The sequence below is a fragment of the Exophiala xenobiotica genome (assembly GCF_000835505.1).
Source record: "Exophiala xenobiotica strain CBS 118157 unplaced genomic scaffold supercont1.6, whole genome shotgun sequence".
In the NCBI taxonomy this organism is placed as follows: Eukaryota; Fungi; Ascomycota; class Eurotiomycetes; order Chaetothyriales; family Herpotrichiellaceae; genus Exophiala; species Exophiala xenobiotica.
Window position 1 is genome coordinate 1,559,653 of NW_013562489.1, and position 16,986 is coordinate 1,576,638.

Consider the following 16,986-nt stretch of genomic DNA (forward strand, 5'->3'; position numbering starts at 1 on the left):
CTAAGCATGGCTAATAAGTTAACTAATTGGCCGCCCGGATGATCTTCTGCTTTAGGCGACGGAGCAGCCCGTAGGTTAGCGCCTCGGCTATCTCCCGAGGGTCAATTGGGGGGCAGATTCGAGATGCCAGCAAGCAGTGACTCCCACAGAAGAGACCGGCGGTTGCGGAAAACGTAGTCACGAACGTCCTTACGATAAGAAAACGACCACTAAAAGCGTGCGTACTACTTGTGGTCCATCAACGATCTGTCTAATGTCCCGTGCGAGAGGAAGCGAGCTCGATCGTCTCAGTGGTTAATCAATGACTTTCTCTACTGTGGTTTCTACCGGCAGCAACAAATCAGGATTCGATGGCAACGTTCAGAATTTGTAGACACCGGGAGCCCAGTTTCCTTCGCCTTGCTCCGCAGCGTTGATAGTCTCCAGGATGCGCTGCAGGATCATCTCAATGGTGGGAGGACCTTGCTGACCAGGCGACTTCTTGCTCGTATCGGCGAGGAAAATAGGTATCGGCCTGACACCCTGGGCAGCACTCTGTATTTCTTGGACGTCTGGCGGGGCGAAGGCACCGATGATGATCAGCGAAATATCGGTACGGACATCGCCCGTGGCGTTGCTGCCTAAGCCCGACGAGGGCGTGATCTTGTCCCCTTTGAGGAGAGCTGGGATCTCAGAGAGTGCCGCCTCGGTATTCGCACACACATGGACAACTGAGACTTTTCGTTAGCCGGAAAGGGCATCTTCAAGTGTATTAAGGGCGCAAAGTCCCGTCGTCTTTTTTGTTTCGCACCGGGAGTAGTCCATACCTTGTATTTTCGATGAGAGATACTCGATCAAATGTGCTGCATGGGACGGGTCTCTGCCGCAGAGAATGGCAGCTGGAACCATTGTAATCGTACTGTTGTATCGACTTTCCTCTGGCTGAAATCTGCGTTGCTCTCTCAAAGACTGATAGGCTTGACGTTTGGTTTGAATAGAGCTGAGGATGACAATTCGCTGGCAGCACTCTGGAAGAGGAGTTGAGTAAAGAAAGTGCGAGGGAAGGAAAAGGGAGCTGAAATGCCTCACTTAAATAAGAGTTCTACACCTCACCTCGCCCATGTGAAGAAAATACAAAGGAAGCGGTGAAACAAGGCGTCCGGAGTCCAGTTGTGTACGACGAGTTTTGATAGGGGACAACAACCGGCTGGCTGCATAAGGATTCGCCGGCGGCGGCGGGGAGTTGAGCTTCGCCAATGTCAGATTTTGCTTGCTGGGGCCAAAATGCAAGCATCGTCAATGACTGGGCGGCCTGGGAATGTTTGAGTTGGGGGAGAAAGAGAGGTAATGGGTTAAGAAAGGGTGTGTGTAGTTGTTCTGTGCCATCGAATACTATCAAAACAGCCTGCTTTCGCTGATATCGTGGTGTAGATACTGTACGTAGCTGACGAGCTGACTAGGATCTGGTGTTACTTGTTGCTTAGGGACGTCAGAAGTCTGCTGGAAGGCTAGTGGACAGGCTAGCATGGAGATTCCCGTACGGCTGTTCCGGATCTCTCCCAGCATATGCTTGAGTTGAGATCATGAGTACTACTAACTACGTAGTAGTACCAGCATCTCAAAGTCTTCAAGCGGCTGTAAAAGCAACGGACCTCGCCGATGTATTTCGTGCGACTGTTTCCGCTGCAACGAACAGATGCTTGACTCGCCTACTTGCTTTCGGTGTTCTGCAGGTCGACCAATATCTTGCACTGCAAGAAGCCAATCAATTCCAGGGGTGTTTTTGCGCGATTGTGAATGCCACGTTAGTACTGAGGAACGACGGTGCGCTCTGTATGCGATTTTCTTGTTTGGGACTTGGGTAGGTACTCTGGCAGCATTACTAGGTCATGGCAGCAGACCGGCCTCTTGCGGGCATGGCCACTGCACGTCCACGTCTCCAGCCAACACGCTGTGAGGACTCAGCCGCACGATAAGTACCTCACAGACACGGGCGGAGACGATCTTGCCACGACAGCCGTCATGCGACGCCGGGTCATGTAGATCTTGCATTTGGGCCCTGCGGAGAAACGGATGGATATAGCGTTTGAAGTGGAAACGAGGGCTGCAGAAAACCCTCCGATGTGGACCATGCGTCCAGCTGTCAATGCAAGGAACTTCGACTTGGAAAGACACGAACACGTCCCTCCAGTCGGAGAAGGCTTCATGCATGGTACTTGGTGAGAGAGGCTGCGCGTGATGACATATGACGAACAGTTGCGATGCCACGAACGACAGGGCGAATCGGACGGGTGCTTGTTGGTTAGTGTGGCGTGCAGTGCAGTCAATGCAATACTCCCACGATATGTACTGTATGCCAGCTGGAAGCTTCGTATTGGCAACGGAGCCGGAGTCTCGGTGGATGGTATAAGGCAACTGACAAACGACGATTAAGGGCTACTGCACAGCGCTTGCTGGTGGATATGGTCACACGGTTCAGGCACGGCACAACAAAGCACAGCACAGAATCAATCGTGCGCCGTTTGATAATAGTACCGTGCTGGCAGATTCGCGGCAATGCTCGTCCCCAGGTTCGTCGAGATTGAATGATGACTGTACGGAGGTGAGTTAAAGCCCGAGTGTCCATCATGGTCTACCACAGCCACCACAGTAATTCAGCTGAACAGAGGTGACAGAACAAAAAGGGTGGTGGAAGCAAAAGTTCCGCCAAGTTCGAGCTTCCTCTTCCTAAGTTCCTCGATGGTGGAGAAAGAAGGAAAGAAAGATTGCAGGGGCTTTGGGCACGCGGCAGTCAAAACGTGAAGCGGGTGCAACCATCCATCAACAAGCAACTCCACTGCCCTGCACCGCCTAATCTAAGCCGCCGCCTCACCCGTCACTTGCTGATTGGGACCCAAGGCTGTGCCGATCACACCAAGATGCGGTCCACCATTGGGCGCTCTGCATGACGATCTTAGCGACGAATGCATGCTTGCAAACAGCTGATCGGGGGAAGGAGGGTTCTCATAGAATTCCTTGCCCGGTTGCTGTGGACGCTGGATGAACAAGTAGACAAGCAGGCGAGGAACACTACGTGAGACGCTTACACAGTGCAACAACAAAAGCAGTAGATACCAGTATCGGTAAGCTTAGTAAGGAACTGGATTGTCCATTCCAGGCATGTCCACCATTTATCGATACGTTGCCGATATCCAACAATCGATAATCACTAGCCAAAAAGATACTTACAGTATCATGATGGCCTGAAATAGTTAACTACAAGTACCTAGGCTAGCTCATAGCAATAGTTGATACAAAAGACTTGCGTCCTGCCCGTTCTCTCTATTCTTCAATATTGTGACAGTGCCATTAGGCAATAAGAGGTCGGGAAAGTAGCCAATTCCTCCATAACGGTCCCAGCATGCCCATGATAGCCCTTGAATCCATCGTGACAAAAGAAATGCCCTTTGCAGGGTGTACGCACATGCCCATGCCCTTCAAGAGTGGTGATGCCTCACATGCTCAACCGTATCCATGCTGAACTCCGTCGATGCCCAGATAACTCAATAAGTAAAACTCCCTCGCTTGGTATCACATTCTTGATGTCTCCGCTACAAAAGAAAAGGTCGTACAGTCTTTGAGTGGGACGAGCACCAGGCTCGTTTACTTCCATCTGTTGTGGCTCATGCCTGCGCTCCGTACGGGATCGTCTCGGGTAGTTGTGTGGTGGTGGATGACGACAACCTCGCGCTTAGGAACTGGTCGAGGCTCTTTGCGATCTCGACCGTCTCTTCGTGGGTTGTGGTAGATTCTCTCGCCACTGCTGCTGGAGCCAGACGTGCTGTGGTAATGAGGCATCTTGTCGGGGGTAGTGGTAGTGGTATTGATTTTGGTTTTGTTTGAGGTAGATTGGTTTCGCGATGGTGACGAGGCTGGCTCGTTCAACCCGATGTGCTCTTGAGATATTTCCGTAGCAAAAGCCTTCGTTATGACGTTGTAAGCCGGAAGAAACGTGAGGTTTGTTCGATCCCAGATATGTAATAAGTAGTTCTGGAGTCCAGGGCTGGAACTTGTGGCGAGTGTTCTAAAAGTGGTGGTGGTGGATGGATTGGTGGGGGCGGTTTTTTGAGAATGTTGCAAGGGGGTTGATGAGTTCGGGAGTGTTTCCGATGGTCTGGCTTGATGGTGGTGATGACGGGGATGGAAAATGGAAAGGAACTCCCGACCGATTTATAGTACTCAATGCTCAAGAGTCACAGCGTAGGAATCAGGCTCAGCCTGGCATTGATCAAAGGATGGTGAGTATTAGGCAGAGAAGAGGCTAGCATCAGGCAACTGAACTAAGCCCTCTTCGTGACTCAGATGACGAGGACAAAGGGAGTACCACCACGTAGCCAAAAGCAGAATGGCAGCAGCGGTAGTATCCGTAACAAGGCGAGGTGGGCGAAGAGCTGGAACCGTGATGGTGGGTTGGATGCGAAACAATACACAGTCTAGCAGCAGGCTGTGGAATTGGGTTCAGGCAACACACGGCAGACGTTGATGGATTGTCAGTCAGCCAGCCAGCCAGGGAAGCCAATGGAATGTGGAATGATTTCCTGGATCCATTGGGCAGCCAGCTGTTGACTTCTTTGCAGGATTGAGTCAGATTTGCCCGCGTCCGGTGCCGCGAGTTGGAAATAGAACAAAATGGAACAAACACTGAGACTCTGGGAGAGTGATTCTTCGTAAACACCGAAAGGGGCGGCCGAGATGACGTGCGACAAGCAAATCAAGGGCAACGGATTTGGGATGGAAAGGAGCAAGGGCCATTCAGGGCTCGTCAAGACACAGGGCTAGCCTAATTGGAAGCGTCGAAGCTCACCTACCACAGTTATGGATGCTCCTGTCGCCAGGCGCGTCCCAGGGAACGAAGGGCGCTACCGGCTTGTCTCGAGCCTGTCAGAAACCCACAGAGGAACCATCATGGACCGTGGGCCCCGTCTGCCACAGTACCAAAAGCACTCACCTATCGTAAAGCTGCCGTTCCTGCAGCAAGAGGAGCATCATGGAGCAACCAAAGTGCCCACCAGAGACAATCAATCATGCAGCATTCCTTTTGCCACCTCGTATCTCTGTTTCCCGGAGCATACTTTTTGAATGGTCGTAGGCCAGATATGACAAAGCCCATCAAGCTGATTTGATGCATTCCTTCTGTATCGCCGAAGCGTCGCCAGGGGGATTGCCCAGATGACCACAGCCCATCATCCGGAGGTTGGCGAACTCTTCTGAAACCGCCAGCCTGCTCCTCTTACCGTAAGGGACTGGGCCAAGAGCGATGCGACACCTGTTTCACGGATGACTGCTGAGCCACGACTCCAACGCCCCATTGCTGGTCCACGCCTGCGCCACCTCTCGTCTCTCGTGGCCGTGATTCTTACCATCTCCTCCAGCGAAGTTAGCCAAAGTTCCCTGCCGCCCCAACATTCCAGTAAAGCAAGCCCAGCCGCCCTTGACATGCGCGGTATCTAGGACAAGAAGCATCCCACGTAGTCGATCTTTGGACTTTTCGAGTTGAGCAAGCCTCGTCGACGCCCAACGGTGGATGCCAGCTCCGCCGCCAGAGCCCCAGGGCTCCAGCACAAACGCCACTACGTCGCGCTCGGCACCTCAATAAGGCAGCAAACTTCAACTTAGCAGCCGAAAGCCGCATCTCAAAAGATCTTGTCCCACGTCGATCCCTCCATGTTGGACTCAAGGTGAGGCGAGAACCGAAGTTGACTTCAGCCAGGCGCTGCTAGCGACAAGTTGTTACATCACGTGGACCTCCTCGTTTGTGAAGCTCAACATGCACCATGGCACTCCACGAGACCGCGTATAGCCGTGAGGATGGCGCATTGGACAGCTACGAGTAGCATGAGCCAACCAAGATAGTGGCGACTGCTTTCCCTGTTCTCATTTCCCAGACTACAGTATGCTAAAGCATGAAAGGAGTCGATTTCTGCCCAACGATGGTGCAGATCGCCGAGACTTTGGATCACACTCCCGCTTCTATGGGACGCTACCTCTCATGCACCTTCACAACTACTAGTACATGGAAGACTCGGTTGATGCATGATCGACGAACTCGGTCACACGGATAACGCCTTCAGTCATGCCTTCATCACCGGTCTCCGTCTTGGGAACTTCCCGACCTGGTTCTGCGTCACTCTGCATCGACCGCCGCCTTTTTCTCCTTGTGCCAACGTAAGTCTTGGTTGTGTTGTGCTAAGAACTAAGTTCGGAAGGGTTTGCCTGGTCGTGAGCAGGCAAGGCTATCACTCTGCCACTAGGGGTGGTTCCGGACTACGGAGTCGTACACAAAGCTTTGGCACACCGAAGTGTGCTTGATACCTTTTCCGTGCTATAGCGACCCACGCTCATCTCTCAGCTTCTGAATGCTCTATGCAAGGGCTGTTGCTTCTAGTACGAATCCACAGTCGCCCGGTGAGTCTGGCACGAGCATACCTCCAACGATTTCCGGTGTCCCGGCTTGTGTACGCCATCAGGCCAATGCATTTCTTTTTGATCACACCACTGTCCAGCAAATTTACAACAATGGTGCCCGACTGCAGTGCAATGCCACGATCTCCACCTGGGCAGGAAAGACACTGACGGACAAACGACCAGAGGCTAGCCTACATTGCCCTCATTCATGCAAGCTGATTTCAGTACATGACTTCCTTGAAAGCATGACGTCTTCTACAAGCGCTGGAGAAGCCTAATAGGACCCGGGACCTCGACACGGGGCGCTAGGTCCATGCCTGTTTTCGTGCTTGAGGCCCGTCCTTGCACCGAGATGAGGCGGGGGTGGGTCACTGTTTGGCAGAGGACGGTCGGCCAGATACCGCAGCTAGCCTGTACAATTCTGGCCGAGAGGCGCCGTGGTCTGCACGCTGACTTCACCGGTTGACGACTAATCGGTGATTTGTTTGAGCCAAACTCCACGAAGAAGATGCTATGTCTTTAGCACATGGTGACTGATGTCATATCGGGCCACGCCCCTTACCAGACACGCCCCTTACCAGAATGCCTCACCCGAGCGCTGGGTGTAGATACGTCCGACGTGTTCAGAGGCGGAGTTGCGGCAGGCTTCGTTTATCCGGACAAGCTACCAAGAGCAGCAGGCCGATCTCAAGAAATGTGGGAAAGAACAGACGCCCTCTTTTATTCATGCGAGCGAGTTTCTTCCCCTGGCGGTCAGGTTAGCTCTCGTCGCAGCAGCGCCTCTCGAACGGACATGACCAGGCATATTCCTTTCCCGTCCTAGTCGTCGCTCAAGCATGCTGGACAGCCCATATTGTTACAGGACTTACATGCCAAATATCCGTCCACAGTCCTGGGGGTCGCCTCATTAAGCCATTGAGACTTTCCAACGGTATCAGAATGTTGACTACACAAATGGTGACTTGATTTCTAGGAGACCATCGTTATGAAGAGACTTCCATCCTACACACAGCGTAGACAAGTGAAGATGGAGGCCCGACGAAGGTTGTTCTTATTACACATATCTACCTCGAATACCCATTCAGACACTACGGTGTCCATGAACAGACGTGCCCACTGAAGAAGACATCGTGCGCACATACATACAGTCATGTAGAAGTTGACTTTTGTTTCAATCGGCCAGACACACGAGTATTACCTCAAGATCTGCCTTACAAAAATGCCACGATGGCCAAAAAAAGACTTCCCAACATTCCCGTGGCTGAGACCGCATAGCTGCCGGTAGCCGCATTTCCCGACGCAGTTGAGCTGCTTGAGGCCGTTGCGGCCGAACCTGCAGCTGAAGTGACGGTGCTAGCGGCGCCCGTTGCTGAACTGCGGTAGGAAGAGGCAGCGCCACTGGCAACACTCAAGGCGCTGGACTCAACAGAACTGGCACTGGACAAGATGCTGCTGACCCGGCTACTGACGCTGCTTCGTACAGATGGAGCCTCAGACGCGGCGCTGGAGGCAAGGCTCGAAGCCAATGATTCGGCCGATGATGCGACGGAAGAAGCCTCAGACAGGGCAGAAGACACCACAGATGACACACTGGGCTGTACGCTGCTAACGATTGAAGATGCCATCGATACGGCGGAAGAAGCTGCACTTCCTGCGGCTGATGCCGCACTGCCAGCAACAGACGTCCCCTCGCTGACGGCCGAAGATGCAACAGACGCCCCCTCACTGACGGCCGAAGACGCAACAGAGAGTGCTGAGCTGACGATCGAACTGATGTCTTGAGCGGTGGCGACTGCCGCAAAGGCCAGGAACAAGGGCTTCGATAGATGCATGTCGAGGACTGCTTCGTAGGCGATAAGCGAGAGATTTGCTTTTGGGTGTGACGGAAAATTTCTTGAGACGGAGCCGGATGACGATGGTAAGGGTGAGATACTACGAAGAATGATGTTTGGAATGAGGTTTATATCTGCAATGTTATCAGCTGGAGTGTGAAGGGGGCCTGAGCAAATAATCAGCCACGTTCAGTGATGTGTTCACGTCACAGCCTCCTCAGCCTCGGGCCTTGTGGCAAATGACATATGTCTCAGCATACAGATACAGTTACGAGCTCGTGCATGTAAGGCCCTCTGTGCATACGGAGGACGTGGCTCGAACGATGAGTGCAGGTTTATGCGTCTTGGGAGCACAACGGAGTATTAAAGCAGTCCTAATTGGTCTGCCTCGCCCGTTATCACGCTCAGCCTCCTCGAGAGGCCACGCAAGCCTCTACGGCAAAGTACTGGAACAGCAACGACATCACTAATTTACTGGGTACTGCGCACTGCGGACTGGGTGTGTCCTCCGTATACTCCATATTTGCAGAGTTATCGAAAGCACCGACACTGTTTCTATTTCTGGACCACGCCCTCCTCGATATCTGCCGGTCAACCTTGTCTTCTAACTCCTGGCAAATATGGTGCTTGTAGCGACTGATATCGCTGCATCGTTCCTCATTGAGCCATAACATCGCGTGTCAGGCCACGGCCTAGGTACAATGATGGTACTATCATTCTCATGACCGAATCGTTGACGTTGGCGTACCACGGAGCTTCCCAGGGGTGCTTAGCAGAGTCGAAGCGTACCTGGGTACTCCGTATCCTCGCTGGGCCTTGTCGGGGAATTCCCGCCCGGAGCAATGTCGCGCGAGAATCGGTAAATCGAATCATCAAATGTATGAGATTTGCTCTCCACGAACGTCTCGATCCCCAGTCGGGACGGCTCTTTCATTCCTGCTGCCAGTTCTTGAGCTGATTTCTGACGCCAACTGTGGAATTTGATATATATATATATATATATATATACATATACTATCACGGCGTGCAGCTTGGAGTCTACTGACACCATTGTCCATGCTTAAACGGTTGATCAAACTGCCGAGCATACCTAATCCCAAAAGGACGAACCCTCAGGGGCTCCCTGATAGGTTTCAGTAGTGGGCACTCTCGCACTCTGGAGGACCCAGAAACGAGCGATCTTCAGACTTCCGGGTCTTTTCCTCTGAACTTCTACTCCGTAGGTGACAAATTTATTTTCTGTCAGAGGCACTTTGTCCAAAGAAATCTCGTCTACGCAACAATGCAGACAAGCGAGCCACTGCCATTGATGATGCGCAATTTGAGCTGATTACCTTACAAGGACATTTTTGGGGGCCAACTATATCACCTTTGCTGCCCAGATTCCCTCCCTGTCTTCTGTTCCTCTCGACTTCGCCCCCATCCATCGCTTTTTCTACGTCAGAGGTCAGAGGGCCCTCAATTATTCAGCCCTATCCTGTACTCGTACATACCTCATGCAACCTGAGATCTTGGTATCTCATATCCTGTGCCGTCTTACTGTTGTTGGCTTGAACGTGATGGTCCTACATTGCATATAAGCAATCCTCGGCGCTTCCGCCGCCCAACAACCCTGCGAGATACTGAACAACTGTTCATCGTTGCTGATTATGTCGACGCCCGCCCGGGCAAAACGGTGATTGGCTGTATCGCAATCCAAATCGCAAATGGGCGTCGTGGACTTATTGGACGACCCGCTTGGCGATCAAGCGCAAGCCGCCGTGGAGGAAGAGTACGAAAACAAGGCGCAATGGCTGGACGCTCTCCGCCAGCACGAAACCAAAAATGCGAATGCGCTGATCCATACGCCTGTCGACTCACATCGCCGCGACCTGTTCGCCTCGTACCCACCTATAGCTGGTCGGCCTTCGATAGAGAGCATCGATGAATGTGAGCCAACGACGCGCCCGCCTTTTCTCTTTGCCCAACCGGCACCGAGACTGACTCGTGCGCGCAGATGTTTGGACTTTCCAAAAAGAAGAGCTCTGTCTCCATATCACCCCCGGCATGGAGCATCCGACGCTGTCAGTCATGGTACCCATGGCGATACAAGATCCGGGCTTGTTCAAATGCCTCATCACCGCGGCTCAGAGTTTGTATGAACGGCGACGAAACCCGGATCCTCGTCGCTCGGTGCGCTCCAAGGCCTTGATTCTAGCGCAGAATGATGCAATCCAGGCTCTACAGAAACGTCTGTCACAGCCCGATGCTCCGTTCGATGACGGTGTGGTAATGTCGGTCCTGCACCTAATGACTGCAGATGTAAGTCACATCAGTAAACCCACGCGGCACGATGATCATTCTGACAACTCTTGGGCAGTCCTCAGCGGCGGATCTGCCCGCCTTGAAAATGCACCTTAAGGGCGCGAGACAGATCATTGCACTCCGGGGCGGTCTGGGCGTCTCGCCTGCCCATCTAGCCTTGCGAGGCACCATGGCAACGTAAGTCGGATCTGCTGCTCACTGCGCATATCGGCCGCGTCGTGATCTAAATATCTTGTCAGGACCGAGTTCTACATTGCACTCGGGCAATACCTCGGGCTCAGCCCCGACGACCGGAGCGCCATTCCCATGCAGCCCATCACCTACGTGGGCCACCCGTTTCCGCCCAAAGTATGCGACTACGTGGCCAAAATGCCCGTCGGCATCGCCGAGGCCGCTCTCACGGGCCAGTTGAGCGTGCGGTGCATGAAGTTGTTCGCCGAGCTCTCGCAATGGGCGCCCCTGGCCGATCGCGTGCAAACGGGCCAGGCCCAGCCACCACAAGACGTGCTGACCAGATACGCTCGGCTCTACTGCGCGCCGCGAGAGTTTGCCCGGGACGCGATGATGCTGGTGCTCGATCTCCAGCGGTCGGGCATACCACCGGGGCTGGAACATGTGACGGCTTCGGGTCTGGCGACGATCGTCCGCCACATGAGCGAACAGAACCCGACGACCTTCCTCGACCACATGTCGCTCAACATCCTGCTCGCCAATGTGAAGGCGATCGACACGCCCACCGTTGCCGAGTCGGAAGTCATCATCTGGCTCGCCCTGGTGATCAAGTGGAGGACACAACCGGCAGGCCCGCTGCCGAAGGCCGATGAGCTGCTTGAGTATGCGCTCGAGTCGTTCCCGGCGACTCGGACTTGGAAGAGTATGGCCAAGATCTGTCGCAAGTTCTGGTGGTTCGGCCGCTTCGAGACCGAGTGGAAGGCCACTTGGCAACGTGGTCTTGAGAGGCTGGAGCAGCAGCGACGAGGTGTCGAGGAGAGAAGGGCGCCGCTTATCCGGGGATGAACCCTGGAAAGGGGGTTTGTACGGGTCGAGGAGAAAAAAGAACACAGCTTGTCCGGGGATGAACCCCTGAAAGTGATTTTGTACGGGTGTCAAGGAGAAACAGGCGACGCTTGTTTGTCCGGGGATGAACAAGTCTAGAGGACCTTCCTTGTCTATTGTCTATGGCCTATTGTCCAAAAGACAGACTATGCTCAATGAAGGGGCTGGAAGCACAGGAGGAGCGTCAACCATATCTACCCGCCAGGTTTTGCAAGAATAGGAGGAGCGACAACCCAACCATATCTACCACCCCCCCAGCCCTCAGGCTTTGCCAGAAAGCTTAACCACAATCGCCGGTCCGCTGCTGCCCTTTGGTTTCATCCCCGCCAGGAGTGGCAGTGTCCTATGCTATCAATGCCAGTACTACTATTGCACCGCTCCCGCTCCCCAGTGGACAAGGCGAACCTCCTAGCACGCCACACGTCGCACGTCGCATGCTGCACGTATCTGAGGACGAGACCGGTCATCCCTACCAAACTCCTGGTACTAGTAGGTCGGGGCCTGGACGTTCCGATAGTGTATTCATACATAGCAAATGAAGGACCGCATCGAAATGTAATGTGTGCAGCCCCAAAAAGAAAAAGGAAGAGGAAGAGAAACCAGACATAATGCCTCATATGAACCAGAGAGAGGAGAGACACAAGAACGAGAACGAGGCGAAAAGCTGCTAGCAACAGGAGGACAGACGAGACCGAGTTTTTCCAAGTTTCATATTCTCGATTTGAGGCTATGTCTGCCTACTTCATGCACCAAGGACTCTTGTCTATGAGCTTGATGAGGCCCCGGGATGGAGCTTTCTTCCTCCTCCTCCTTCTCCTTCTCCGTCTCCTTCTCCGGCCCGATGGGAGGAGGACTGCCTTGTTTTACGGCAGATATCAGGTGTTGTCTGATGGGTATTGTGGCACCTGTGAGTAGTACTCGTATCTCCGAAACTTCCACGGGAGCCCATGGCTGGATTTGTTGTTGTAAACGTAAAGTTCTGGAACGAAAGAAAGATCCGTCGTGGTCGGCGGTCGGTACCATGATGGTACTACTGATCAGAACGAAAGAAGCAAAAAACAGGGCAACAAAATGGTATCTCAGGAGGTAGTAGTTCGAAAAAGACATGAATGTCCCAAAACCCAAACTCCGTAAACCCCCCAATTGCCATGGGCGGCCAACAGATCTCAAGTCTGACCTGGCCCGACACGGGATACCCGAGATGCTCCATTTCGCTAAATGCAGATGTCATTTGTAGTGGTTGAGGATGCTGCTGATGATGAGGGATGAAGGATGAGGATGCAGTTGTTTCCGTCTCCTTCTCCCTGGCCTGGAGAGGTTGTTATTCTCCGAGAGTGGGCGGAGATAGTCAAAAGATGCGCGCTGTCGTCAAGATGATTTTTCGTGGTGGGTGGATGAGGAAAAATGGGAAATTGCCGCGAGGCAACATCTTTTGGTAAAGAGAAGTCGTTAGGGTCGTCAAAAAGGAGGGCGAACGTATACCAGTAGTATTCACAAGGGAGGAGGGGGAGGGAGGGGGAGAGGGTGGTGGGTGAGAGGGTCAATAGGTGATGGCGCACGCCAATGGCGGAAGGCCCCCTGCATATTCAGATTTCGCAGGTGGCGTTCTTCCTCATGGCTTTGGCCAGCATCAGCTTCCTCATCCATTCGATTCTGTCTTTGGAGCTGTCGACGGCGAAATGGTGGGACTTTGTGCTGCTCCTTTCGAAGAGCTTGCGGCTGCTGCTGACCTTGTCGCTCTCGGGGATGAGGGAAAAGGCAAACGAGTGCTCGCCGGCCGGCAGTTTGCCTTGTCCGAGGAGACTCTTTTTGAAGGCCGCGCTGAGTTTGGAGCTCGATGCCTGCGAGTATGCGTGCAGAGTGTACTCGTCCACGTCGATCCGCTCGAGGGCTTTGGCGGTGGCGTAATGTGTGTCGTGCATGGTCAGCTCGTGACCGATCAGCGTGCAGTAGTTGTCTTGCCATTCATGGCGCAACATGCGGGTGGTTTTGCGCTTGCGCATCCAACCCTGGTGGTGGGCGAGGTCGAGCTCGGTCGCCCGCGAGGAAGATGGCTTCCTCACTTCAGGCTGGGACTCGTTCTCCTTGACGGGGGCGATGGATGGGGTGAAGGACGTCTGCCGGATGTGCCGGCGAGGAGGAGGCGGTTGGGTCGACGTGCATCGCTGTATGGGTTCGGGGCTGACGGACGTGGGAGCCGCTGCGGCACCGTACCGCATCTCGGGTGGTACTGATTGGGAGATGTCTCGCTGACACGGGTCAACGGCCATGGCAGTGATGGGGATGTCAGTGGCCGACATGGGAGTGTCGATGCGGTAGATGTCCGCCGGTGAGGCGACACCGCCATAGTGGTAGGGGTCGCCTTGCAGCTGGGCTTTGAGTTGAGCTTGGATTTGGGTTGGCTGTTGAAGCGCAGAGATGGGAGTCCTTGAAGGGCTTCGTTCGTCGTCATTATGAGCACCCGGAATTGTGAGCTTCGGCAGGCCCCGAAGGTGTTCGTCAAGGTGAGCTGACTTGTTGGCAAATGCGGCAGAGGCAGCTGGGGGAGGCGACGGGTTGGACGAGTTGGACGGCGAGTGCAGATGCTGGAAGTTCAGGAATTGTCTCACGCTCTCCTGTGGGTCACGAGGCTGGACCGAGCTCAAACTCTCCGGGGTGATCTTGACAGAAGATGGGCCTAATACGTCTGATGAACCCACCACCGACGGCAAGGCTTCGGACCGGGCCTCCGATATGGGTCGGCGGGTATCCTCGTCAAAGGCCCGCTGCAAGCGGAGGATCTTACGTTGTTGCTTCTGCCATTTGGGACAGTCCTCGCCCTTGGAGCATTTGTGTTCTTTGGGAAGCACCTGCTCGATTCCGACGATGGACACTGACTCGGCAGGGGTCACAATGTCCGGTTGTCTTCCTCGTCTCCGGGAGCGAGATCGATCCGGGATGACGACCTGTCGTTCCTCGGGCCGAGCAATGCGTTGCAGTGCTCGAGGACTTCGATTTGTTTTCGACGGCGTTCGTGAGAGCGGGGTCTCGAGAGAGATCATGCTACTGTTCCGGAGTTGTTGGATGGAGCTCATCACCCGGTGTCTCTTGCCAAAGGAGCTGATGTCGAGCTCCTTCAGATCTTCGAATTGGAGGTCTATCAGGACACTGCCAGAGATGTCGTGCTTGATGAATTTCTGGACGACGCTGGCTTCGAAGCCTGCCTCGGCCATCCAGTTGGCCACTTGCACAGTTGTCCAGTCCTTTACTTGAGATTCGTCAAGCTCTGCAACGGCGTTGTTGAGTGCAGCAATAGGCCTTGGAGCCGACTTCGGTTGCGGGACGGGTGACAGGCCAAGGAAGACATCGTCTTCGGGGTTACTGACTATCTCTGGCGTTCCTCGGAAGAGGTGAGGCCCTTGGGGGCCCACGATCGACTTGTCATCGAAGTGGAACTCAAAGTCACCTAGACCACCGGTGTTTGGAGGTGTCGGTAGCTCGTCCGGACTTGACAAGGTCGATTGACTGTCGTTGTCACCTTGGGACTCCCATGGTAGCGGCGCCGAATCGGAGTCTTCTTCGTTGTCAGTGTCGAATATCTCGGTCGCTTCAGAGAGTGGTCGAGGAGCTGAACCTCGACGATATAGGAAGGAGAGGTCAGGATGCTTGTGCAGCATCTCAACAGTTTGCAGTGGTGGTTGTGGAAGTGGTGGTGACCTCTCCATGCTGAACAACTGTGTCTCGTTCAGCAGGAAGGGTCAGATTCGGGAAGTTTGCAGAGCATCAAGTCAAAACGGGGAGTTGAGACAGCCAGGAGGTATGTATAGATTCTTGTTGAAAGAATCAAGGCGGGCGGTTAGCAAGAATAACCGAGTGTGATGAGCGGAGTATAGACCAGGGTTCTTGCAGGAGTAGGGTGCATGATAATGAATGACCTACTGCAGTGGTATGCGTGCGATAGATGTGAAACGCATCCGGTGCAGCCATTCAATGGCAGCAATACCGACGTTGGCTGGTATAGGTCGGCGGCAAGATGTAGATGGAGATGGAGAAGCCAATCGAGGAGTCTCTATGAAAAGTACGCGCCCAAGCCATTGAGGTCGGGATCATGGCCACCTCCACCATGGTGGCTCTACCCTTGTAAGCAGGACGGGAGGATAACCAATGGAATAGCTGGTGCTGGTCGATGTCCAATGGAGCCAGGCACATCCCTCGATCCATTATCCCACACAGTCGAGCCAGTCGCAGCAGAGACTCATGATGGAGTAGTCGACTTCCAAAAATACTCGTCCATTGAGCAGCAACCGACTATACCAGGTGCGGGTTGGTGTTGTTCCTGCTGTGTCCTGGAATAGCATCCAGCGCTTCTCACTCGCTCTCTCCTTCATCTCCCCCAGGCTCGAGCCGTTGCCCTTCCCTCCCGCAAAAAGGGTCTCTCGCTCAGGCTCATCCCTTCCTTCCCTTTTCTCCTTACCCGTGGGCTTACCCAACTCGTTCCGGACCGTGCAAGTCTGGTGGTCTCTTGCGATTTCTCCTCATGATCCACCCGTTCTCGTCTCTTCCCAACCTCCTCGATCCCTTCTCTCCGTCTTTTTCTACCCTGTGGATTTTCTGATTGGCCGTTGCCGGCCAAAATGCTCTTCTTTTACCCATCCCACCGAACCCTGGTGATACTGCGAGGGTGTCTGGCTGACCAGGTGATCACCCACTTGCCTTGCTTCAAGTTGCATGGACCTGACGAAGGACAACATCTCCCCACGCCATACGGAGTATTACCAGATGAGGTCAAACAACAGGATCACAATCTAATCTCACACCTGCGCTGCGTGACGTATATTTTATTGCAACGATGCATGTATTCTGTTGTGTGCGTTGAGCTCACCTTCAGAGCTTCTCGAAATGGCCACATGTCCAACCTCCTGGCTCAATGCTCCCGATGGTTAAGCAAAGTCCATCTGGACCTGGACCCTGCGTGAGGATCAAACATGATTCCCGTCTTTCAAGGGTTTGCATCCTATTCCCGCGAAATGCCCACCGTCTTCTTCCACACCAACTTTTGAATCTCAGGGTCTGCAGTGTTCTGAGCCGAGGACCTTCGACTTTCAACTATGCTGTCGGCCCTTTCCGGACGACGAGCTCATAGCTGTGAGAGGCCTTTGGATTCGCTGAGATTCGAAACTCTGGTTGAGTCTAGCGCGGGGCTTCTTGCATGAGCTCGACTCGACTTCCCCTCCATTTGCCCCAACCGAGCTTCTCGTCTCGCTTCCAAGTGACCGTGACAGTTGCTTGACCAGTCGGATGGCTCTTGCTGTCAAGGTGCATATGCAAGCAAGACTTTGCGAGTCTACTACGTATTGAGAGGGAAGGGGGATCCTCAACCACTCAGCCAATA

The 16,986-nt window shown here is 53.7% G+C and overlaps 5 protein-coding genes across 6 annotated transcripts; 1 reads left to right on the top strand and 4 right to left on the bottom strand.

Moving 5' to 3' along the window:
- Nucleotides 1-287: 287 nt before the first annotated feature.
- PV05_09881 (uncharacterized protein) lies at nucleotides 288-1,087 on the bottom strand. The gene is made up of 2 exons (XM_013456260.1): nucleotides 807-1,087; nucleotides 288-710 (listed from the first exon to the last, which is right to left on the bottom strand). The coding sequence occupies exons 1-2, from the start codon at nucleotides 886-888 to the stop codon at nucleotides 361-363; spliced, it is 432 nt and encodes a 143-aa protein (XP_013311714.1). The 5' UTR covers nucleotides 889-1,087; the 3' UTR covers nucleotides 288-360.
- A 2,031-nt stretch (nucleotides 1,088-3,118) lies between these two features.
- On the bottom strand, nucleotides 3,119-4,631 carry PV05_09882 (uncharacterized protein). Its single transcript, XM_013456261.1, has one exon. The coding sequence runs from the start codon at nucleotides 3,814-3,816 to the stop codon at nucleotides 3,622-3,624; it is 195 nt and encodes a 64-aa protein (XP_013311715.1). The 5' UTR covers nucleotides 3,817-4,631; the 3' UTR covers nucleotides 3,119-3,621.
- Nucleotides 4,632-7,374: 2,743 nt separating this feature from the next.
- PV05_09883 (uncharacterized protein) lies at nucleotides 7,375-8,439 on the bottom strand. The gene has a single exon (XM_013456262.1). The coding sequence runs from the start codon at nucleotides 8,253-8,255 to the stop codon at nucleotides 7,635-7,637; it is 621 nt and encodes a 206-aa protein (XP_013311716.1). The 5' UTR covers nucleotides 8,256-8,439; the 3' UTR covers nucleotides 7,375-7,634.
- Nucleotides 8,440-9,616: 1,177 nt separating this feature from the next.
- Nucleotides 9,617-12,618, top strand: PV05_09884. 2 transcript variants are annotated; one of them, XM_013456264.1, is made up of 4 exons: nucleotides 9,617-10,184; nucleotides 10,252-10,556; nucleotides 10,615-10,736; nucleotides 10,799-12,618. In XM_013456264.1, the coding sequence occupies exons 1-4, from the start codon at nucleotides 9,962-9,964 to the stop codon at nucleotides 11,574-11,576; spliced, it is 1,428 nt and encodes a 475-aa protein (XP_013311718.1). In that variant the 5' UTR covers nucleotides 9,617-9,961; the 3' UTR covers nucleotides 11,577-12,618. The 2 variants fall into 2 exon arrangements, with proteins under 2 accessions (XP_013311718.1, XP_013311717.1); XM_013456263.1 differs by having other exon boundaries at nucleotides 9,617-10,556.
- Nucleotides 12,619-13,201: 583 nt separating this feature from the next.
- Nucleotides 13,202-15,354, bottom strand: PV05_09885 (uncharacterized protein; the record flags this gene model as incomplete). The annotated part of the gene is made up of 1 exon (XM_013456265.1): nucleotides 13,202-15,354. Exon 1 carries the CDS (start codon nucleotides 15,317-15,319, stop codon nucleotides 13,202-13,204), a length of 2,118 nt encoding a protein of 705 aa, XP_013311719.1. The 5' UTR covers nucleotides 15,320-15,354.
- Nucleotides 15,355-16,986: the final 1,632 nt, after the last annotated feature.